Source organism: Salmo trutta, chromosome 24 (genome assembly GCF_901001165.1).
Source record: "Salmo trutta chromosome 24, fSalTru1.1, whole genome shotgun sequence".
NCBI classification, from domain to species: Eukaryota; Metazoa; Chordata; class Actinopteri; order Salmoniformes; family Salmonidae; genus Salmo; species Salmo trutta.
The window spans coordinates 12,198,130-12,223,605 of NC_042980.1; the positions used below are offsets into that span (position 1 = coordinate 12,198,130).

Sequence of the window (25,476 nt, forward strand, 5' to 3'; positions counted from 1 at the left end):
CTCCATGCACAGATTCAGTAATACACATGGAAATCCGGGAGATTCAAACTATGATCTCTATCCCTGGAATTAGTCCACCGCGCCACCAGGATAGAGCTAGCATGCCATGTTTTAACGCATACAAAGCCATTAATTTAAGTCTATTCAAACAGACTAAGGTTGAATCTTTTCCAGGTATTTTGCAAATGTTCCATTGAAAGAATAAATCACTTTTCTCCCAGGTAACCGAGTATTTCTTGCCAAATTCAAAAGCATTATAAAAGCATATAAATAGGTCTGTCTGGATTTTATTAGAGCTTTGATCGAAAATTCAAGCCTGATGAGCCATACATTAAATACATTTTATGAGCCTTACATTAAATCAAATAAAACTTTATTTGTCACATGCGCCAAATACAACAGGCTTCCACTCTACCATAAAGACCTGCTTTGGAACCACCAAGACTCTTCCTAGAGCTGGCAACCCAGCCAAACTGAGCAATCAGGGGAGAAGGGCCTTGGTCAGGGAGGTGACCAAGAACCCGATCGTTACTCTGACAGAGCTCCAGAGTTCCTCTGTGGAGATGGGAGAACCTTCCAGAAGGACAACCATCTCTGCAACACTCCACCAATAAGGCCTCTATGGTGTAGTGGCTAGACGAAAGCCACTCCTCAGTAAAAGGCACATGACAGTCCACTCGTAGTTTGCCAAAAGGCACCTAAAGACTCTCAGACCATGAAAAACAAGATTCTCTGGTCTGATGAAAACAAGATTGAACTTTTCGGCCTGAATGCCAGGTGTTACGTCTGGAGGAAACCTGGTACCATCCCTACAGTGAAGCATGGTGGTGGCAGCAACATGCTGTGGAGATGTTTTTCAGCGGCAGGGACTGGGAGACGAGTCAGAATTGAGGGAAAGATGAACGGAGCAAAGTACAGAAAGATCCTTAAGGAAAACCTGCTCCAGAGCGCTCAGGACCTCAGGCTGGGGCGAAGGTTCACCTTCCAACAGGACAACAACCCTAAGCACACAGTCACGACAATGCAGGGGTGGCTTGGGGACAAGTCTCTGAATGTCCTTGAGTGGCCCAGCCAGATCCTGGACTTGAACCCGATCAAACATCTCTGAAGAGACCTGAAAATAGCTGTGCAGCGACGCTCCCCATCCAACCTGACAGAGCTAGAGAGGATCTGCAGAGATTAATGGGAAAAACTTGTAGCGTCATACCCAAGAAGACTTGAGGCTGTAATTGCTGCCAAAAGTGCTTCAACAAAGTACTGAGTAAAGGGTCTGAATACTTATGTAACTGTGATATTTCAGCTTCATTTGTATTTTTTTCTCTCAAATTTCTAATAATCTGTTTTTGCTTTGTCATTATGGGTATTTGTGTGTAGATTGATGAGGGGGAAAAAAACATTTAATCAATTTTAGAATAAGGCTGTAAGGTAACAAAATGTGAAAAAAGTCAAGGGGTCTGAATACTTTCCGAATGCACTGTATCGATCTAGAACAGGATTATCTATTTTGGATGCAATTTGAATGGAGTCGATGCTCGCGCGGGCACTGATTTAAGGCAACGATATGCGAGGGAGGCTGTTTTAAAACTCTGGAGCTGCAATAATAAAAACAAAACATCTTTACAATTAAAAAATAAGGTGACCATCGAAAGCCAGATGGAGATGAGTAAATTAGACGTGTATTCAGTCTTTACATTACTGCAGCATCGACTATGCTGCAGCAAATGCAGGCCTACCTGTCACAGGAAAATAAGTTACCATGATGAGATGATAGGTCTGCATGCATTGTGAAGTGTGCTCCATACTGAGATGGGCTGTCTGTCCCCGCCCTGAGCATTGATGATTCATCATGCAGAGGCCGTAGAGAAGCCAGATTTAGACATTTTATATAATTTAACAGTTCCATTTCACGCCATGCTGTTCATATAAATTATTTATTATAATTTACCGGTTTCTCTCAGTTATTTATCCCAGGAAAAGGGAGTGGTTTTGTGCGGTAAATACCGGTAAATCGCACACACCTGAACACACTTAACAAAATAAAGGAGAGACAGAGTTGAAATAACATTCTTAGAACGTTTTCTGAACTTTACTTGTATGGTAGGAAATGTACCTTGCTGACACACCCTAAGATTCTTGGTCCTAAGACAGGTGTCCCAACACTTGCAGCAGCTAGAATGCAGTGATGGTCTTTGATTTTAGCAGCTTACACATATGAGATACAGTACAAACCATCAGAGCAGCATAGCAATGCAGATGCATTGTCCAGACACCCCCTGAGTGATTGTAGGGGTCCTACCCCAAATCCACTGTGTAGTGTCATTTATAGATGACTTGCCAATCACTGCTAAAGATATAGCACTTGAAACTGAGAAAGATCCTGTATTGAAAATAGTTAAGCATTTATGTCAAAAGAAAGTTTGAACTTACCATTATCGGAGGATGACTCTGTTCTTTGGGGGTTACAGGGTGGTGATTCCACAAAGCAAGCAAAGCAGACTATTGGCAGAACTACATGAGAGTCATTGGGGTATAGTTAAGATGAACTCCTTAGCTAGAAGTCTTCTCCTTGGGCCTTATTGCTTAATTATACTGCAAACTTACTGCAGTAAAAAAACGGTGTTATTTTGGACACAGTATTTGCAGCATACTTCAGTTATACTGCACTCTAATTGCAGTTATACTGCAGTGGACTCCAGTTATACTGCACTCTGACTGCAATCTTTTTTCGTAAGGGATAAGGTCACCGGCAATCTGATTATAATAAACCAATTAACGTTCATAGTTTATTTACATATTCCCTCCTAGTTTTGGTGCTGGTCCCGCCCAAAAGCAAGAGCGATTGTGCAGTATGGCTGCATTAGCACTGTATTCCATCCAAACAATCACTTCATCCGATTTTGTTTTCATAATCAACTGTCAGAGTTCAGTCGAACTTCCTGCACAGCACACTTTGCATCAGACTACGTTGCAAATCAGGCTAGGTATACATGTGGATTTCCCAGCAACTCCATCAAGCATCGCATAGATCTTGAAATCATCAGCAGCAGCAACCATTCATCAAGTGTCCAGATAGTTATTTTCCTATTATAAGTAAAGGACATGCTATTCATGGGTTGCATGCTTTGTCACTATATCGTTTTGAAAATCCCTTTTCCACCACCATTTAACGCATTTTCGGACAATTTAGCCTGAATGGAGGAAGCTTTATGTACATGCCGGTCCATGGCGGACCCGAGTGTATTACCGGGAATGCATATCAATCTTAGACAATAGTGCAGATCTAGCGCACACTATCGGCTGCTTAGGCTACTGATATATGATCCCCCAAAAAATGTAAAGCCTTCTGGCTGCTGAATGCAAGAATGAATTTATACCCCTTATGATATATCATAGGACTTATAAAAGCTCAGGCTGGAGGTCTAGCTGGTTTGACTTTACTACAGGCATACAGTGGCAAGAAAAAGTATGTGAAGCCCTTGGAATTACCTGGATTTCTGCATAAATTGGTCATAAAATTTGATCTGATCTTCATCTAAGTCACAACAATAGGCAAACACAGTGTGCTTAAACTAATAACACACAAATTACTATATACTTTTTGCCTGTATTGAATACATAATTTAAACATTCACAGTGTAGGTTGGAAAAAGTATGTAAACTCCTAGGCTAATGACTTCTCCAAAAGCTAATTGGAGTCAGGAGTCAGCTAACCTGAAGTCCAATCAATGAGACGAGATTGGAGATGTTGGTTAGAGCTGCCCTGACCTATAAAAAACACTCCCAAATATGAGTTTGCTATTCACAAAAAGCATTGCCTGATGTGAATAATGCCTCAAACAAAAGCGATCTCAGAAGACCTAAGACTAAGAATTGTTGACTTGCTTAAAGCTGGAAAGGGTTACAAAAGTATCTCTAAAAGCCTTGATGTTCATCAGTCCAGGGTAAGACAAATTGTCTGTAAATGGAGAACGTTCGGCACTGTTGCTACTCTACCTAAGAGTGGCCGTCCTCCAAAGATGACTGCATTAAGAAGAATCCTACAGTGTCAGCTAAAGACTTACAGAAGTCTCTGGAACATGCTAACATCTCTGTTGACGAGTCTACAATACGTAAAACACTAAACAAGAATGGTGTTCATGGGAGGACACCACGGATAGGCCACTGCTGTCCAAAAAAAAAACATTGCTGCACATCTGAAGTTCGCAAGAGAGCAACTAGATGTTCCACAGCGCTACTGGCAAAATATTCTGTGGACAGATTAAACTAAAGTTGAGTTATTTTGTAGGAACACACAACACTATGTGTGAAGAAAAAATAGCACAGCACAGCACAGCACACCAACATCAAAATCTTATCCCAACTGTAAAGTTTGGTGGAGGGAGCATCATGGTTTGGAGCTGCTTTGCTGCTCCAAACCATCAGGGCCTGGACAGCTTGCTATCAGACGGAAAAATGAATTCCCAAGTTTATCAATACATTTTGCATGAGAATGTAAGGCTATCTGTCCGCCAATTGAATCTCAACAGTTGGATGATGCAGCAGGACAACAACCCAAAACACAGAAGTAAATCAACAACAAAATGGCTTCAACAGAAGAAAATACGCCTTCTGGAGTGGCCTAGTCAGAGTCCTGACCTCAACCTGATTGAGATGCTGTGGCATGACCTCAAGAGAGCAGTTCACACCAGACATCCCAAGAATATTGCTGAACTGAAACAGTTGTGTAAAGAGGAATGGTCCAACATTCCTCCTGACCGTTGTGCAGGTCTGATTCACAACAAACAGAAAACATTTGAAGTTATTGCTGCCAAAGGATGGTCAACCAGTTGTTAAATCCAAGGGTTCACATACTTTTTGGACCCTGCACTGTGAATGTTTACATGGTGTGTTCAGTAAATACATGAAAATGTATAATTGTTTGTTTTATTAGTTTAAGCAGAAATCCAAGTAATTTCAAAGGGTTCACATGCCTTTTCTTGCCACTCCCCTAACCTTATTCTTTCAATAAAGTTGTTTTATTAATATATGACTTGTCTTTCCTTACATGGATGAGTCAATGCTTTCTGTGATTTGTTTTTGGTGCAGATATGTTTAATTTACTAGCTGGATAAGAAAGTGTCTGATCACGGAATATTCCGTAGAATTGTAGAAAAGAACCAGCACTCACAAAAACAGGATCAGAATGGAAATACCTTTTATTGAGAACGAGTTATACCTTCCAGAGCTTGAGTTGTAAAACAATAACTTAAAGATATATATGCCATGATTTTTACTTTCATTATAACCTTGTTTGCAATCTGAGACAGATATAGGTTTTATTTATACAAATACATGTGCCACAATGGAGCACTTTGACAGTTTACAATAAAGAAAACAATTGCAGTGCATCTGTTTTATTGTCTTATGTAAATAATTGATGAGAGAATTTACAAAGAATGACAACCTTTCAATGGAGTCTGATTTCTTTATTTACCTAAGAATGTTCACTCATTAGAAAAATGTAAAGTTATCTCCAGTATCATCGCAAAGTCTATTTTGCAAAATGATGAAATAGACTTTGATACTGAAGATTATACCATGGGCCATTGCATCTCAGAGGCCTAACACAGCAAGTAATACTAAGTATACTTAGTATTGTTTACTGTGTTTAGACGCAGAGGCCTATAGCCCTGTAGATAATCATGGCATTCTGCAATGAATAGACGGTCAGGATGGTCCACCAGGTAAAACAGGCTCTTCTGGTCCTGCATCTTCTTGTGACCTATTGAAAACAGTACAATAATGATATAGCAAATTAAGATGCATTATGTAGGCCTTTTGTTTTGATGACAAAACAAAGTAGCCTACACACCTGTGGAAGTTTGTCGCTTTCAGGGTCCGACTCCAGCTCCAACTGACAGGCCTTTGTTGTTTTTTGAAGGGGTAAATTCAAATCAAATGTAATTTGTTGTATGCTTCGTAAAAAAAAAAACAGGGCGTAGACTAACAGTGAAATGATTACTTATGGACCCTTCCCAACAATGCAGAGAGAATGAAAAGGCAAATCAGGCTGTGTATGTAAATATCTAATTTCATATTAAATTTTGTTTCCTAATGCCTACACAGTGCGATTGAGCATTTCAGTGGCCCAAGGGAGATAAAGCAAGATTATGACAAATAAGTTTTATAAAAATAAATAAACACAAAGTGAGTTATTAGACAAAGTGACAACTTTAAAATGACATTTAAAAGACTGCATGGGGGCTTTAATCTTCTCTGAACAATTTGAGAACATGACTTTAAATAGAACCATGATGAAACCTGTAAGAAACATTATGCTGAAGTACTGAAATTCCCACAAAAGAACATTCCCAATGTCAAACCAGTTGGAGAATGTTCCTAGAACCTTACCAACATTTTAATGAAATATAACCATTTTGGAACTTTTAGGAAACATTCTGTTAAAGTAATGAAATACCAAGAAAATAATGTTTTTGTCAAGTTCCTTAAAATGTGCTGCTGATAATGTTCCAAAGCCAAGCAACTACCCCGCACAATTCCTAGAAAGTTGTGGGAAAGTTATATGCAAAATCACCATAGGACAACCCCGCTCTCACCAAGCTCTAAGAAACATAAGGTTCTCAGAACATTATGTGCTTGCTGGGTCTAGCCCACTGATAAAGACAAGTGAACGAAGAGAGAGCGCTGAATATCCTGGTTTGTTTAATCCATATAAAATTGTGGAGCACACACTTGTCTGTGATGAACAAAAACTGCAGCCTACATTCAATCAATTTTCTATTTATAAAATTGCCCTGTGCTTGGGTTCTCAAAACATCACAGCAGTAAAATGAAAACATAGTTTGTGAGGTATGATGACGTATGATGACTCACCTCTGCATCTGGCACCACAATCAACTGCATTCTCCTTTTCTCATTCACCTATGTAGGCCTATCAGAAGACATTATCACCATGATCCAGTAAAGAATCAACATCTACGATAAGCAATATTTAGATTTCCCTTTTCATTATCTATTAACTCGTTTCAGAACTGCTTATAATCCCTATATCATGTTTTTAAAAGGTACCTTGGTATAAAGTGGTGTATCTACCAACTAATTGGCCATCTAAAACCAATGGTCCAAAAAAAAAAAAAAAGATACATTTGTAATTCACCAGGGATACCAAAGACACCTTAACACAAAACACAATTGTTTTAATTAAACTGATGAAAAGCCATGGTGAATGCTATCTACAAATGCTGGTAGGTGCTATACCTGTAAAATACTGTTCCTACTGTTTCAAATGTGTAGGGATTCACCAGAGCTGGACACAACCTTGCAGCTGTACAATCAAAGCCATTACACCAAGGTGTCTGACTGAGCCCCTAAGTGAAATCACAAGTGATTTACTTCAGCCACTGTGTTTAACTTTGCGCCAAACTACATGGTACAATAGCCAGGACACTGCACTAGCACCATATGCTGCCTGTTCTACGGTACCTCAAGCACCGGCATACCTCCTGGTCAGGTCACGTGGTCAGGAAAAACTCTAAGCCCCATCTATGGCCTCTTGGCAACACCATCCCAGTTATGAAACCAATGTGGTACATTTTGAAAAACTGTTTAGAAAAACCCCTGCACTTCTCTGATCAACAGTCCCTCACCCCCTGACATGCCTCTGGTGAAGTCTGGGACTCGGTCCTCCATATCAGGTCCCTAATGTAGATCTGAGTGCTGTAACTTTCAGGATGTAGAGGTCAGCCAACTGGGCAACAGAACAAGGTTAAGGGTATTCCATATACAGACCAACAACCACTCGAGAGTATCGTACTATTTACTGAATTCTTGCAGGACAGTGAAACTTGATAAAGCGTGCTTCTTTATTGACCAATGTATTCTTAGCCTTCATCAGGTTTTAACAATAAAACACTTCCACTGTCCTTCAAGAATAGATTGATTGAACCTTAGTTGAAGAGCACGGTAGGGGCACCGTTCCCTTCTCTTTCTATGGTCTGTAAATCCAAAGTGAATCTGACGGAAGGCCAACCATACAGCTACCTGCATGAAAATCACTACACAACAGCCATGGGTGACCACATTGCACTCACTATTTTAAGTCTGCTAGATGACTAAAATGGAAATGTAATGCATTTCCATAGTAACCCATTACGAACCGATTAGCAAAGCCACGTTGAACGCGGGGGTTCTATTCGCTTTTCCTTCTCACATGATCTCTCTATTCTTCAAGGCCAAGGCTACCTACAGTACATGCTGTCCCCGGATGAATAGCACAGCTTCAGAAGGCTGAAAGAACGAGAGAAAGCAACAGAGGGAAAGAGAAAGAGGGGTGTGTGTGTTTTCCAGGGTGTCAGGCTGCGTAGGAAGTTGAAAAAGCAACTGCTTCAAAGAAAATGATTTGCCAGCTTAGTGACGAAGTTGGACAAATGAACTCTAGAAATGAATACGAAGAATTCAAGGCCCTCAGGATCTCTTGAGCTCTGTTGAACGATCATCACCACAGGCAACACTTTGCTTCAATGTTTTAATTGAAAAGCTACCAAACCTAAAAGCTGGAGGAAAAACAAGTACACATGCATTACGGTCGTCTTGCAGTGCTGTAGTGGGAATTAGTCTAAAATAATGTCTGCCATTTGCATGTAAATGGGAATCTTGGTGAATGAACAACCACCCGTATACACAAAGCAGAAAAATGAGACCTTGTTAAAAACCTCATCTGGTCATTGTGGATCAGTTCACAGTAGCACAGTCAGGAGACCGTTCAAATGACCAGTTAATATTGACCATGAGTAAGTCCCGAAAGGCACATTATTCTGTATAAAGTGCTCTACTGTTGACCAGATCACCATTGGCCTCGGTCAGTAGGGAATAGGGTGCCATTTCCTAGGATGTTGTCTATAAAATATGCTCGTTTGGAGATGCTCATTTTGGGTGCCACAGTCAGTCCCGGCAGACAACTGACATATCCATTGCTTTGCTCTTTACCGGCCCCCACGCCGATTCAGGAATACAAATGAGTGCAGGTGACACCATTTACAGTACCATTCTAGACTTGCCTTTTGTTTCTCATCGGGCAACTCCTCCACAATTTAAGCAGTTCAATTTAGTCATTAGGGCCTAGAATACCCTCTGACATTTCCCAAATGAAAATGTATTTGTTGCATTTTACAACCGAAATTGAGCTGTGTTTAATATGGAAATGGATTAACATGCCCTACATACTTTGCTGCAATTCATTATTTGTTTAGTAGTCGACAAGCTGGACACGAAAAGTTCCTTTGTGCAGTGAACAGCTTCCGTCTCTGCTGCAGGTCAGTAAGACTTTAGGGTCTGCACTATGCCAAGGAACTGTCTAGTCTGGGAGGACAAAGGAAAATATGCAGAGCTGATGAAATTAAAATACGCTCTGGATTTGCATAACAACCACTGCTAATACTCACCACGAGCATATTACTTATCCTGACATAGTTGCAAAACTGTGGTAACGCTCACAAACTTTCCTGGTTTTCCAGCAATCCTGGTTGGAGTATTCCAGATTTACTGTTTATTCCCGACCTAAATTCTGGGAATCTTCCAACTGTTATTTCTGGAAAAACCTGGGGATTTTAGAAGGTTACCAGAATTTTGCAAACCTATCACGGCATGTAAAAAGTTTCAAGTTAAGGTAGATGTGCAGAGCTCCACAGTGGGCAAATATTGTGGGGAATATGTTTTGATGAGGGGAAAAGGGTTCATTTGATGTTGTAACTGACAAATGAGACAGATAGCATCTGTGTTTTTTTTCTATTTAATTAATAGAAATCACTACTTGATATAAAATGTTTAAAAAAAAAAAATATTTAAAAAAAGGCTGACGTTTGACTTCAATTACTTTGACAATGCACAAATTAAGACAATATTACTTTACAGGCATAACTTCTGCTCCTGTATGAATTGAGTTCAGCGTCATCTAGTAAATATTTGATTTGCTCTTTTAAGATTTGTCTCAATTAAGCTGATGAAACAACCAAACAAATAACAGGTACATAATGTGAAATGTATGGTGATATAAAAAGTTTGTGACAGGATACGTTAGACGACGTCGCCAAAGTAAGAAGTAAAGAGTGGCTATAACTGTCTGCAGCACAATTCTACAACACAGTGTGTTAGCTAAATACGTTACAGGTTGGATGAAATACCAAGAGAATTGTTCTAACAATATTGTAAACAGCAGTGCAAGAGAGATGCAGTCAAAGTAAAACTTAACTCTTTTTTTTCCTCATTCTGATTACTGGAGTTTGTGTGAACTATAAAACAAAACATTTTTGGCAAGTTGTTTTTTTCTCCAAATGCATCAGCAACAGTGCAAGCCAGGAATGCAAAGATTGCTAGTGCAATAACAGCAATAAAGCACGGCCAATATCGCTAAATTAAATATGTTCAGACATTTCTCAGAAACCGGCAGCTCTAAAGCGATATACAGTACTCAAATGCCCAGGTAACAGTTTCTTCCTTGAAGAACGTGACTATTAGTTCAATATTCCTATATCTTAAAAGGGATAGTCACCTAATATCCAAGACTATTGGCAGTCTTAAATGCCCTGTAAGCCATCTTTGGATGCCAAAATGTGTCCCACCAAGTGTTTAAAATAAATACAATGTGCCACTTTAAGAGCACTGAGCCCAACCGGTCCTTTTTCTCCTGTGTGTTGTCCAGGGGAACCGAACTGCCTGCTGGATGTCTTTAAAGGCCTTTAGGTCTCCTCTCCTTCCGCACCAACAAGGAAGAAGCTCAACAGTCCGTTTTAATTTTGTCTAGAGAGTTGTCGATTTTTGTCAGAGTCTTTTTGATGCGTAGCGCTGTTAATCTGGCGGATGGATTCTGGTACCAGCACTCCTTCATAAGTTTAGCGATGGACGTTAAAGTCTGGAAAGCAAGAGGAAATCAGAGTTAAAATCCATTAAAGTTCACTTTTTACATTTTTTTTTTTTTATCAAGTGTGAAAGTGTGTATTTCCCCAATGCAAAGGGTAAAGCAATTATTCTTAAAATCAAATAGTTTATTTGTTCAGTACACAGAATTGCAGATGTCATCACAGGTGCAGCGAAAATAACAAATGTCAGAATGAGTAATATAAAAGGCTAGAATTCTAAGCAAAAATGAATTCTAAGCACAAAAGATTTTAACTGCCAATCAGACCGTATCATGTTTTCAATGGAGCTTGGAAATGCGGCTGGCGGCTGTTTACAGAGATAAGTAACCATCTGATGAGGAAGGATAACCTAGCAGACAGTGCAGCATTCCGCACAGTTTATAAATAGACAGATTTGGAGAGGCTCATTCTTTTAGAAAACATATTAGCTAGTTCTCTCTCCACCTACTGCTTGTCTCATCTCTGTACTCACTGGGTCTGAGAACCATCTGTTGGGGATGTTGGGTCTCTGCTGGTCCACACACACCACCTTCTTCATGTCTTCAAAGCTGGGGTCGCTGGGCACCGCGTCATGGAAGGGAGGCTTGTAGTCCTCTACAATGCCTACACACAATGTGGGAGAATACACAACATATAAATGTCTATGAGATCTCACATTAAACCACATGGGAATTTGAATATTGAGCAATATGCAAGTGTAACAGAGAATAGGAAAAATACATGACAGAAATATCCATAAAATCTGCCAAATGGGATTTTATACTGTATTTCCTCCTACTTAATGACAGAAATATGTTAGTCAAGTAAAAAAGTGTCACAAAACAATACTTGAAATAGCATAGAAAAATGCTAACAAGGTACTTTGTTTGCATAGTTCTCACTTCCTACTGTGTACTAGGCGGAAAACCATGGGGAAAGCAAGTCATTTAACTGTGTGGAGAAAGCAAGATCCATTTCCGATAAGATGCCAGCGCCTCTAGTCCCAGACTAGACCACAGACACGGGGGATAGTCGTCTGTCCTCCTCTGAAGTCACATTCACTCATTTCCTCAATGAGACTCTGTGTCAGCCCAAGTATTGATTTGAATCATTGACTTGTTCTGCCAATGGTCAACACAACTTTATGCATAGCAAAGTGATACGGCGGTTTTGCTATTAGATTGCTGAACACTTCCTCTAAAAGTGGCGAAATCAATTCTCAAAAATCCAGCTGGACATTATGTTCTATATACAGTTGAAGTCAGAAGTTTACATACACTTAGGTTGGAGTCATTAAAACTCGTTTTTCAACCACTCCACAAATTTCTTGTTAACAAACTATAGTTTTGGCAAGTCGGTTAGGACATCTACTTTGTGCATGACAAGTAATTTTTCCAACAATTGCTTACAGACAGATTATTTCACTTATAATTCACTGTATCACAATTCCAGTGGGTCAGAAGTTTACATACACTAAGTTGACTGTGCCTTTAAACAGCTTGGAAAATTCACGAAAATGACGTCATGGCTTTAAAAGCTTCTGATATGCTAACTGACATAATTTGAGTCAATTGGAGGTGTACCTGTGAATGCATTTCAAGGCCTACCTTCAAACTCAGTGCCTTTTCGCTTTACATCATGGGAAAATCAAAAGAAATCAGCCAAGACCTCAGAAAAAAAATTGTAGACCTCCACAAGTCTGGTTCATCCTTGTGAGCAATTTCCAAATGCCTGAAGGTACCACATTCATCTGTACAAACAATAATATGCAAGTATGAACACCATGGGACCACGCAGCCGTCATACTGCTCTGGAAGGAGACGCGTTCTGTCTCCTAGAGATGAACGTGCTTTGGTGCGAAAACTGCAAATCAATCCCAGAACAACAGCAAAGGACCTTGTGAAGATGCTGGAGGAAACAGGTACAAAAATATCTATATCCACAGTAAAAATAATCCTATATCGACATAACCTGAAAGGCCGCTGAGCAAGGAAGAAACCACTGCTCCAAAACCGCCATAAAAAAGCCAGACTATGGTTTGCAACTGCGCATGGGGACAAAGATCGCACTTTTTGGAGAAATGTCCTCTGGTCTGATGAAACAAAAATAGAACTGTTTGGCCATAATGACCATCGTTATGTTTGGAACACCATCCCAACCGTGAAGCATGGGGGTGGCAGCATCATGTTGTGGGGGTGCTTTGCTGCAGGAGAGACTGGTGCACTTCACAAAATAGATTGCACCATGAGGAAGGAAAATGATGTGGATATATTGAAGCAACATCTCAAGACATCAGTCAGGAAGTTAAAGCTTGGTCGCAAATGGGTCTTCCAAATGGACAATGACCCTAAGCATACTTCCAAAGTTGTGGCAAAATGGCTTAAGGACAACAAATACCTCTCAAGGTATTGGAGAGGCCATCACATTTGCCCTTACCTCAATCCTATAGAAAATGTGTGGGCAGAACTGAAAAAGCGTGTGCGAGCAAGGAGGCCAACAAACCTGACTCAGTTACACCAGCTCTGTCAGGAGGAATGGGACAAAATTCACCCAACTTATTGTGGGAAGCTTGTGGAAGGCTACCCAAAATGTTTGACCAACCCAAGTTAAACAATTTAAAGGCAATGCTACCAAATACTAATTGAGTATGTACACTTCAGATCCACTGGGAATGTGATGAAAGAAATAGTGATTTTATCACTCTAGTATTATTCTGACATTTTCACATTCTTAAAATAAAAGGGGAGATCCTAACTGACCTAATACGGGGAATTTTTACTAGGATTAACTGTCGGGAATTGTGAAAAACTGAGTTTAAATGTATTTGGACAGGTGTAGGTAACCTTCTGAATCCAACTGTATTATGAAAGGTTTTGATTATGCCCTGACAGGGACATTAGAGAATATTCCAAGAACAGCATGCATATGCAGACAGGCAGGTAACAGAAAGATACCTACAGAAGCTCTGTCTAATCGAACTACTACATGACATGTTTAACATGCTTTGTCAAATAGTCCTAAATGCATGACATTCTAGATGTTTGTTTTTAATTCTACTTTTTCACTGAATACTTGTTATAGTTGCTGCATCGTTTTAGATGAGAGCTTGCAAGTGTTTCATTGCACCATGTACACTACACTGTATTCTATGCATATGACAAATCAACTTTGATTTGATGGTCAATGAGTAAAGGAGTGAGAACAGAAGAAACCATTCAGCGTGTATTGTACTGACCGTTGCTGACCGTGCTCCTTGCAATCTCCCACAGGACCAGGCCAAAGGCCCAGATGTCCACTCTCTTGAAGGACTCAAAGCAGTCCATCTGGATGGAGTCGTCCAAGACCTCTGGGGCCATGTAGCGCTTCGTGCCCACTTTAGGGTTGTTGCCCACGTCTAACTCGTTTGTGTCTTGGAAATGCATCACAGCAAGACCTAGGCCAGAAAATATTATTTTTGTCATTAAAAAAGGATTCAAAATATGGCGTCTATGTACCAAAATGATTGTCCCTATTAACTTATTATATCTAAAGCACAGTATACTGTCCTCTGGTGGATTTGATTAAAATAGCATTGGTAAAAAAAATAAAAATAGCTTGGAACTGTTGTCAAAAACAACCATATTTATGGAAAAACAAATTACGCCACGATCGTATCACAACATAAACAACTCATCAACATCCTGTTTGTGAGCAGAATGCAGCTCATAAACAACTTAAAAGGGATGACGGTTGTGATTTTAGCAGTCGTCTCAATGAGCAGTCAGAGCTACCCGAAACGACTCACACTTATCACAGACACGAGAACTTTGAGTTTGGGACATGAGTGCTGATTAATGCATGTTTGGTTAAGGCTTAAAGAGCTTCCTGCTCTGTTCTTCCTCTAATGCAAAAAATAAATAAATTCAGGGTAGATGGAGGGAAGAGGGTTGGAGTGGTTTGGTATTTGGTATTTTATTAGGATCCCCATTAGCTGTTGCAAAAGCAGCAGCTACTCTTCATGGGGTCCACACAAAACATAATACAGAACGACATATTACAGAACATCAATAGACAAGGACAGCTCAAGGAGAGAACTACATACATGTGTTTAAAAAGGCACACGTAGTCTACATATCAATGCATATGAGATGGAAGGAAGGTGAGATGGTTCAGGTTATTAAATCAACCTACACTGTAGTGTTTACAAACACTACAAGAACATCCACATGTATCAATCACATTTTTAATAACGCTGTAGAACTTTGTTCTAAAGCTATTGGATGCAGTGATCACCATATAGTGGCTATATCCAGGAAAGCCAAAGTTCCAACAGCTGGGAATAAAATAGTGTATAAGAGATCATACAAAAGATTTTGCTGTGACTTATGTGGATGACGTTAAAAATATTTGTTGGTCTGATGTGATTCATGAGGAGCATCCAGACGCTGCATTTGATGAATTTATGAAATTGCTTCTTCCAATTATTGATAAACATGCACTTGTTAAGAAACGGACTGTTAGAACTGTTAAGGCTCCATGGATTGATGAGGATTTGAAAAACTGTATGGTTGAAAGAGATGGGTCTAAAAGGAGTGGCTAATGAGTCTGGCTGGACATCTGACTGGCTGACTTACTGCAAATTGAGAAATTATGTGACTAAACTCAACAAAAAGAAGAAACTTTATTATGAAGCCAATATCAATGATATAAAGAATGACGGGGAAAAAAACGTTGGAGTACTTTAAATTAAATGATGAGCAGAAAGACAAATTCAACTCCATCTTTCATCGAATCAGATGGCTTATTCATCACAAAACCATTTGATGTTGCCAATTATTTCAATTATTATTATTTCATTGACAAAGTGGGCAAACGTAGGCAGGAAATGCCCACGACAAACAGTGAGCAATTATATTCAGGCATAAAAAAAATCAAACAATGCAAGTTTGAATTTTGTAAAGTTAGTGTGGGAGAGGGAAAAATGATTGTTAACGATCAATAATGACAAACCTCCTGGCATTGACAACTTAAATGGAAAGCTACTGAGGATGGTGGCTGACTCTATAGCCACTCCTATCTGTCATATCTTTAATCTAATCCTAGAGGAAAGGCTTTGTCCTCAGGCCTGGAGGGAAGCCAAAGTAATTCCGCTACCAAAGAGTGGTAAAGCGGCTTTTACTGGTTCTAACAGCAGACCTATAAGCACGCTCTTAGCAAACTGTTGGGAAAAAATGTGTCTGACCAAATACAATACTATCTCTGTAAACAAATTAACAACAGACTTTCAGCATGCTTATAGTGAAGGGCACTCAACATGTACTGCACTGACACAAATGACTGATGATTGGTTGAAAGAAATTGATAGTAAGAAGATTGTGGGAGCTGTACTGTTAGATTTCAGTGCAGCCTTTGATATTATTGACCATAACCTGCTGTTGAAAAAACTTAAGTGCTATGGCTTGTCAACCACTGTCATATTGTGGATTCAGAGTTTTCTTTAATGGAAGCTTCTCTAATGTCAAACATGTAAAAGTGTGGTGTACCACAGGGCAGCTCTCTAGGCCCTCTACTCTTTTCTATTTTTACCAATGACCTGCCACTGGCATTAAAACAAAGCATGTGTGTCCATGTATGCTGGTGATTCAACCATATAAGCATCAACAACCACAGTTAATGAAGTCACTAAAATTCTTAACAAAGAGTTGCAGTCAGTTTTGGAATGGGTGGCCAGTAATAAACTGGTCCTGAACATCTCTAAAACTAAGAGGATTGTATTTGGTACAAATCATTCCTTAAGTGCTAGACCTCAGCTGAATCTGGTAATAAATGGTGTGGCTGTTGAACAAGTTGAGACTAAATTACTTGACCTTACTTTAGATTGCAAACTGTCATGGTCAAAATATATAGATTAAATGGTTGCAAAGATGGGGAGAGGTCTAGCTGTAATAAAGAGATGCTCTGCTTTTTTAACACCACACTCCAAAAAGCATGTTCTGCAGGCTGTAGTTTTGTCTAATCTTGATTATTTCCAGTCGTGTGGTCCAGTGCGGCAAGGAAAGATCTAGTTAAACTGCAGCTGGCACAGAACAGAGCACGTTTCACTCTTAATTGTAATCAGAGGGCTGATATAAATACTACACATGTCTCTCTTGGCTAAGAGTTGAGGAGAGACTGACTGCATCACTTCTTTTTATAAGAAATATTAAATGTGTTGAAAATCCCAAATTGTTTGCATAGTCAACTTACACACAGCTCTGACACACAAACTTATCCCACCAGACATGCCACCAGGGGTCTTTTCATAGTCCCCAAATCCAGAACAAACTCAAAACGTACAGTATTATATAGAGCCCTTATTGCATGGAATTTCCTTCCATCTCATATTGCTCAAATAAAGAGCAAACCTTGTTTCAAAAAACAGATAAAGCAACACCTCGCGGCACAAAGCCTCTCCCCTATTTGACCAAGATATTTTGTGTGGCCCCCCCGTACGGAGAAAAAAATAAAAATATATACATTTTTTTTTAAATGTATGAAATGCATGCATTCACTAAGTCGCTCTGGATAAGAGCGTCTGCTAAATGACTAAAATGTAAATGTGTGTATGCATTGATATGTAGGCTACATGTGCCTTTTTAAAAATGGATGTATGTAGTTCTGTCCTTGAGCTGTTCTGATGACGTTCTGTATTATGTTTCATGTTTTGCGTGGACCCCAGGAAGAGTAGCTGCTGATGGGGATCCTAATAAAAGGTCTTTGTCATGGTAGCTAGCAATGTAGGTTATGCTGTATCTCCTCGCAGTTCCAGACAGGGAAGGTCACGTGGAAAATTGCAAATAACAAACAGCCAAAAACCCGGGACAATCTGCTGTCCCAGCAGTTGGCTGGGACTGCGTTCAAGAAAACCTCGCTAGCTTGATATGCAGCTAGGCTAGCTGCGACGCCAAACAGCTCCTCAGACCCGCCCTTGGTCGGCAGGATCACTGGAAAGAGATAAGCAGTCCCAGCAACTGCGTCGCGTGATTCCAAACTATGACACTAGATAGCTACCAAGAACTTGTGACACTTGGCAAAGACTACTACCACCACTGTTATTTATTTAAATGCTATTTCTATCCCTTTTCTCCCCAATTCCGTGGTATCCAATTGGTAGTTACAGTCATGTCCCATTGCTGCAACTCCCGTACGGACTCGGGAAAGGCAAAGGTCGAGAGCCATGCATCCTCCAAAACACAACCCAAACAAGCCGCACTGCTTCTTGACACAATGCCCGCATAGCCCGGAAGCCAGCCACACCAATGTGTGGGGAAACACAAGAGCCGCTAGAGCGTGATGGTACAAGGACATCTCGGCCAATTGTGCACCGCCCCACGGGTCTCTATGGTCGCGGCCGGCTGCGACTGAGCCTGGACTCGAACCAGGATCTCTAGTGGCACAGCTAGCACTGCGCCACTCGGGAAAACGGTCACATTATATTAAATAATTTACAACATCTAAATGAACAACAACCAGTGGAGGCTGGTGGGAGGAGCTATAGGAGGACAGGCTCATTGTAGTAGCTGGAATGGAATAGATGGAACGAGTCAAATGTGGTTTCTATATGTTTGATACGGTTCCATTTATTCCATTCCAACCATTACAATGAGCCCGTCCTCCTATAGCTCATCCCACCAGCCTCCTCTGACAACAACCAATACAAATCTTGAATGAACGCATACAGTATGCTTTATATCCACAACACTATGCTCTTACCCAGGTCGGCGATGCAGCACTGTCCGTTCTTGTTGACGAGTATGTTTTTGCTTTTGAGGTCTCGGTGGGCGATGGCCGGCTTGCCCTGGGTGCCGAAGATCTCCACGTGGAGGTGTGCCAGGCCGCTGGCGATGGACAAAGCCATGCGCAGACAGCTGGCTGTGTCTAGGGTGCTCAGCTGCAGGTAGTCATACAGTGAGCCCATCTCGTGGAAGTGGGTGATTAGCCACAGCTGTGTACTCGAGTTTCGGGAAGTCATGTCCGAAGCGATGAAGCCTGCAGTCCAGGACGCACACAGACCGACAGACACACACACACACACACACACACACATTAGAGCTCAGGGAAAAGCTGGGAAAGGTATTTCTTCAAAATTCAATATGACAGACACTTTTTCACTAAAATAAAAAACATTGCCAGACAGATGGGGTGAATCCAAACTCCCACAGGTCAAATGTTCACTTAGTCTTCCATTGACACCAATGCAGGACTAGGTAAAAAAATAAAAAAATAAAATAAACATTCCACTTGAGTGGGAGTTTGGTTTTGCCACATATAGACCAGCTCCTGTCAGACAGGGTTGCCCAGAGCGTATCTGGAGGTACGTACCCAGGATGTTCTCATGCCTCAGCAGCACTGTGTTGTAGATCTCAGTCTCTCTGAACCAGGACTTCTCATCTCTGGAGGAGAAGATCTTCACGGCGACACTCTCCCCCTGCCACTGGCCTCGCCAAACCTCACCGTAGCGCCCCTTACCTATAGTGGGGGAAACAGGGGAGAGATGAGAAAACAGCAGATATTCCCAAGTCCTGCATTCGTAAGTAATGTTTTTGAGCAGAAGTGCTGACCTAGGATCAGTTTTAGATGATTATTAAAAGGATATGGACAGGGGTGACCTGATCCTAGATCAGCACTTTGAGATGCTTCGGGAATACAGATCTGGCCTCAAATGACATTCATCAAATACAGTGGAAAAAATATCAACCCGTCAAACTACGACAGGAATACCCCCAATGTTCCCTCCCAACTCAAAAGTCTGATAATCTCTGTACATAGAGATTGTTTGGCTGATTGTATTGGTTTTATCAAGGCAGTGTTACACAAAACTGCAGACCATTAGTTAATGGAACACACAGTACCTTTATTTTGGTCATCTTACTCAACTTGACCTTTTGCATGAACTACATCTATTAACAATATCCCCATTTGACACGAAACCAAACCTGTTCGTTAAAAATATTTTTGTTGGTAGTTACTTTGGCTATCTGGCCAGGTTTCAGACCGAGCTGTAAGAAAACTGAGAACACTTCCAAAAAAAGTAATAGTAAGAAAACTCCCAGGGTCAGGGAAGAGCACGGGCTCTGTTTTGCAAAACAAATCTGTTCCGAAGGTGCTTCACTTTAAGATGTCTTAAAGGGGCATTTTACTCCAAATCCATGTCCATGCATACAATGGATGCCCTGAGCCTAAACGTACACCTGAGTTACTGAACAAAGAGAGAACAGACTGTATTGGATACTGACCCACACACTCGTTGAGTGTGATTTGTCGGGCGACGGTTCTCTGAACTAGGAAGGGGAGTCCGGAGCCGCTTCCCGACGTGCACGAATGATCCAGCAAATCCTGAGAGAAGGGGAGGGACAGCCAATAAATGAACAGCATCCAGAGGGATCAGATCAGCCGGTAGTCCCTAGATAAAGAAGGTGTCCCAGCCCCGGACATAGCAGAGCATCTGGGATTCATTGGAGCGGGAGTTGCTTATACTGCTCAGACTCCAAGGGCTATCTTGCCGTCTCTGTCTGGTTAGTGTCCACGCTGCAGAGACGTCTGTCTGTCAAATCAAATTTTATTTGTCACATGCTTCGTAAAACAACAGGTGTAGCCTAACAGTGAAATGCTTACTTACAGGCCCTTCCAAACAATTCAGAGGATTTACAAAATAAATAATAATAGTAACACAAGGAATAAATACACAATGTGTGTGCGCGCGTGTATACACACACACACACACACACACACACACACACACACGTGTATATACACACACACACACGCGTGTATATACACACACGGGATACCAGTAGAGTCGATGTGCAGGGGTACGAGGTAATTGATGTGGATATGTACATATAGGTAGGGATAAAGTTTAGGCAACAGGATAGACAATAGACAGTAGCAGCAGTAGCAGGAGTATATGTGATGAGTCAAAAGAGTTAGTGCAAAAAAGGGTCAATGCAGATAGTCTGGGTAAGTCTGGGTAACTATTTGGTTAACTGTTAAGCAATCTTATGGCTTGGGGGTAAAAGCTGTTCAGGGTCCTGTTGGTTGGGTCTGTCTGTGTGTCTGGCCTCCCTAGAGCAGCAGAGGGTCCTCTGCTTGGTAAACAACAGCAGTCCCTGGTGATTAGTGAGCTGAGGGGGCTGATAGATGTGATGTAATCCCAGCCCTAGACTCCAAACAGGCACAATGCTGCTAAGCCTTTAATGTGCATCTCATCTCCAGGCTCCTGCAGGGCACCATGACTGACACAAGGGGGCAGTGTTCAGCAACTCCAAATTTGGCTGAGAAAAACACTAACAAGCAGAGAGGACTAAAATGGAAACATTTAATAGACAGATACTTAATGCATAAAACAACAGCTGTGTGAATGCAAGTAAAGGAAAGGAATGCTAAATGGAAGCTGTAAATCCAAATGAGAACTAATTTTGCCGTGAGTTTAACATCCCTGTTTGGTGGGAGGGCAGATCTGGGCTGTTCGGTAGAAGGGGGTAGGGGAGAGAGGAGCAGGGGAAAAATTCAGCCACAGCATTATCATAATCACCACAGACTTAGGCACCCAGGGCCTAGGGAGACCTGCATGTGTTTTAAGGAAATGTGTTTACATGTTTGACTGCCACCACTGCTCCTAATAACTTTCCTCTGGGTGCTGCCAAGCACTTTTTAATTACACTGAAACAAACATTCTGCGGCAGCATATTTTGGGTTTCCGTTGCCAAGTACTGTGATGGGTTTGGAAATAGCTTGAAACAGATCCAAAAATCAGCAATTCCTCTAGCACACCCCCAGCCCAGTGTTTTCTGGGATACTGGTCAGTGGTCACGCTTTGCTGTAAACACTAGGCGTGTTTAGTGATATACTTAAAGTTTTTAATTCAATTTATGGGATTTTCTTGAGGTGGGTAAATTGCTGAAGTTAATCAAACCAACGCTGATTACAGTTGTGAGCTCAAAGCATTCTTTCACTACAGTACGGAAAATTCTACAAAACGAGCAATTTTGTTGAAAACATGTGTATCCGTGATAGACTCAATTTGCTCTGGTAAAACAAGATGCCCATTTTCCATCACAGTGGTAGAAGAAATACTTTCATTCCGAATTGAGAGGGCAGAAAATGAATCCCAGCACAGTTGATATAGGCCTACTACATGAACACCCAGGAACATGGAGTGCATGACTACCTAGCACGCACTCTAGTCTAGTGCACACAAAAATGCTCTTTGGGCTCAACATAGCTTGAGAGTCCATAAATGTTTTCAGTGCTGTACTGTGTGGACTAACCACTCAAACCACAGCTCCCCACCCAGCCCATCCCAGACCTTGGCCCATATTAAAGCCTCTCAGAGTAGAGTGCTGATCAAGGATCAGTTCACTTTTAGATCATAATGATATTACATTATTATGGACAGGCAGGACCTGATCCTTGTAAAGCTGGGCCCCTGGTATGGTATGGTGCAGTATGATCATGTCCTACTCACCGCAAGTGTGCTATCCCCCACGTTGGAGGCTATGAGTCCGTCTATGGTGCCGTACTCCGCCTCCCGGGCCGTCAGCCTCTCCATCTGGTTCTGGTGGATCCGCCTGAACACCAGGATGGCGATGCCAGAGAGGACGATGAGCACGATGACCGGAGCCACGATGACGATAGCCAGTGTAGTCAAGCTGTAGTTGGGAAGCTCGCCTGCTACGAGGAGAAGAAAGAGGTTTAAGTTCATTTGAACATCTTGGTACATACAGTCAAACGTTTGGAGACATGCTCATTCCTGGGTTTTTCTTTATTTTTACTATTTTCTACATTATAGAATAATAGTGAAGACATCAAAACTATGAAATACCACGTATGGAATCATGTAGTAACCAAAAAAAAGTGTTAAATATATTTTACATTTGAGATTCTTCAAAGTAGCTACCCTTTGCCTTGATGACAACTTTGCACACTATTGGCATTCTCAACCAGCTTCATGAGGTTGTCACCTAGAATGCATTTCAATTAACAGGCGTGCCTTGTTAATTTGGGGAATTTCTTTTGTTCTTATTGTGCTTGAGCCAATCAGTTGCGTTGTGACAAGGTAGGGGTGGTGTACAGAAGATAGCCCTATTTGGTAAAAGACCAAGACCATATTATGGCAAGAACAGCTCAAATAAGCAAAAGAGAAACGACAGTCCGTCATTACTTTAAGACATGAAGGTCAGTCAATGTGGAATATTTCAAGAACTGAAAGATTCTTCAAGTGCAGATGCAAAAACCCATCAAGCGCTGTGATTAAACTAGTTCCCATGAGGACCGCCACAGGAAAGGAAGACCCAGAGTTACCTCTGCTGCAGAGGATAAGTTTATTAGAGTTACCAGCTTCAGAAGTTGCAGCTCAAATAAATTCTTCAGAGTTCAAATAACAGACATCTCAATATCAACTGTTCAGTTGATATTGCTGCAAAGAAAATACTACTAAAGAACACCAACAAGATGAAGAGACTCGCTTGGGCCAAGAAACACGAGCAACGGACATTTGGTGGATGAGTTTAGTCTGATGAGTCCAAATTTGAGATTTTTGGTTCCAACTGCTGTGTCTTTGTGAGACTTAGAGTAGGTGAACAGAATCTCTGCATGTGTGGTTCCCACCGTGAAGCATGGAGGTGGTGGTGTGCTGGTGCTTTGCTGGTGACAATGTCAGTGATTTATTTAGAATTCAAGGCACACTTAACCAGCATGGCTCGTGTTTGTTATATTGTTCGATGTCCCGTTTATTATTAAACTCACCACCTGCACTTGCTTTCCGACTTCCAGCGTATACGTTACACTAATAGTTTATCAAAATGTTAAGCTAAACGTTCTGAAATGTTGCATCAGCCTCATTGCGCAAAACAATCTTGTATCTATCTCATCCCACAACTGTCCCAGACTATGTTTGGAATCTTTTTTTCTCGCATAGAATAAGTCAACTTTGGTATTATGGGTGCTAGGACATTTACATAGGAATTATCATGATTATATTTAGCCCAAGGGCACAACGGCCATTGACCGCAAAAATCATGGATTGTTTGGGGGGTGCATGATGGCCACAAAAAGGGGATATCGACGGAAATTTGAGGAATTATCAAGTGCTTGTCAAATTGTGAATAAGAGACTGATGAAGTGTGTATAGCCTGCGCAAACTCACGTCTTTCAATTTATTAAAAATCAAAACATATCGCCCAACGTTTTTAGAACAACTAATGTTACATTAATAACTCTAAATTAAGCATATAGGAATACCTATTTCTTTGTTAACCGCTCAACACAGAATAGCCTCGTGCGCACTCCAAATCGTTTGGAGAAAATATCCTTTATTTTATTCAGCTTTGTTCAATTGTATTCTTCATACTATAAAACTATGCCACAGAATTCTAAGAAAATCTTGTCTGCTAAATTAACTAGTGTAGCCCACAGGCATATGGCATAGACAGATCAGGACCTAACATAAGTATAAACTCAGAGTATGCTATTTGGTTCTTCTGAAAAATACTACATAAAAGGTATGCATCAGTGGCCAGGAGATAAATGTGTTTGACAAATCACTGTCTCAGAATTTCGTGACCGCCACAGCAGTGGAAACGTGTTCTCCGTAGTGATGAATCACGCTTCACCATCATACCAGGAGAATGCCACCAGCACCAATGCATAGTGTCAACTGTAACGTTTGGCGGCGGAGGCATAATGGTTTGGGGACGTTTTCCATGGTTCGAGATAAGATTTCCTTCACTGGAACTAAGAGGCCTAATGCTAGGGTATACAATGACCTTCTAGACGATTCTGTGTCCTGAACTTAGTGGGGAAGGCCCTTTCCTGCTTCAGCATGGCGAGGTCCATACAGAAACAAAGCGAGGTCCGTACAGAAATGGTTTGTTGAGATCGGTGTGGAAGAACTCATTCCAAAATCATTAGCTTTAATATGAAATTGGTACCCCATTTGCTGCTAAAACAGCCTCTGCTTCTGCACTCAGTGGTCCCATTCTGTGAGCTTGTGGGGCCTCCCACTACGCGATTGAGCTGTTGTAGCTCCTAGACGTTTCCACTTCACAATAACAGCACTTACAGTTGACTGGGGCAGTTCTAGCGTCCAAAAATGTTACGAGCTGACTTATTGGAAAGGTGGAATCCTATGACAGTGCAATGTTGAAAGTCACATAGCTCTTCAGTAAGGCCGTTATAGTGCCAATATTTGTCTATGGAGATTGTTGTATAAAATCGAGCACACAGCCATGCAGTCACAATGTGTGTGGCTGAAATAGCCAAATCCACTAATTTGAAGTGGTGTCCACATACGTGTGTGTGTGTGTGTGTGTGTGTGTGTGTGTGTGTGTGTGTGTGTGTGTGTGTGTGTGTGTGTATGTACAGTTGAAGTCAGAAGTTTACATACACCTTAGCCAAATACATTTAAACTCAGTTTCACAATTCCTGACATTTAATCCAAGTAAAAATTCCCCGTCTTAGGTCAGTTAGGATCACCACTATTTTAAGAATGTAAAATGTCAGAATAATAGCAGAGAGAATTATTTATTTAAGCTTTTATTTCTTTCATCCCATTCCCAGTAGGTCA

The 25,476-nt window shown here is 41.0% G+C and overlaps 1 protein-coding gene across 4 annotated transcripts in view; it reads right to left on the reverse strand.

Moving 5' to 3' along the window:
- Positions 1-9,771: 9,771 nt before the first annotated feature.
- Positions 9,772-25,476, reverse strand: part of LOC115160701 (activin receptor type-1) — a 35,787-nt gene continuing 20,082 nt past the window's right edge. For 3 of the 4 annotated variants that reach the window (XM_029710973.1, XM_029710970.1, XM_029710971.1), the window contains 7 exons: positions 22,378-22,583; positions 20,147-20,246; positions 19,233-19,379; positions 18,624-18,899; positions 14,128-14,325; positions 11,386-11,516; positions 9,772-10,906 (listed from right to left, as the gene is read on the reverse strand). In XM_029710973.1, coding sequence (XP_029566833.1) covers positions 10,772-10,906; positions 11,386-11,516; positions 14,128-14,325; positions 18,624-18,899; positions 19,233-19,379; positions 20,147-20,246; positions 22,378-22,583 — 1,193 coding nt within the window. In that variant the 3' untranslated portion in view covers positions 9,772-10,771. The remainder of the gene's footprint in view (positions 10,907-11,385; positions 11,517-14,127; positions 14,326-18,623; positions 18,900-19,232; positions 19,380-20,146; positions 20,247-22,377; positions 22,584-25,476) is intronic. The other variant, XM_029710972.1, reaches the window with a different exon arrangement.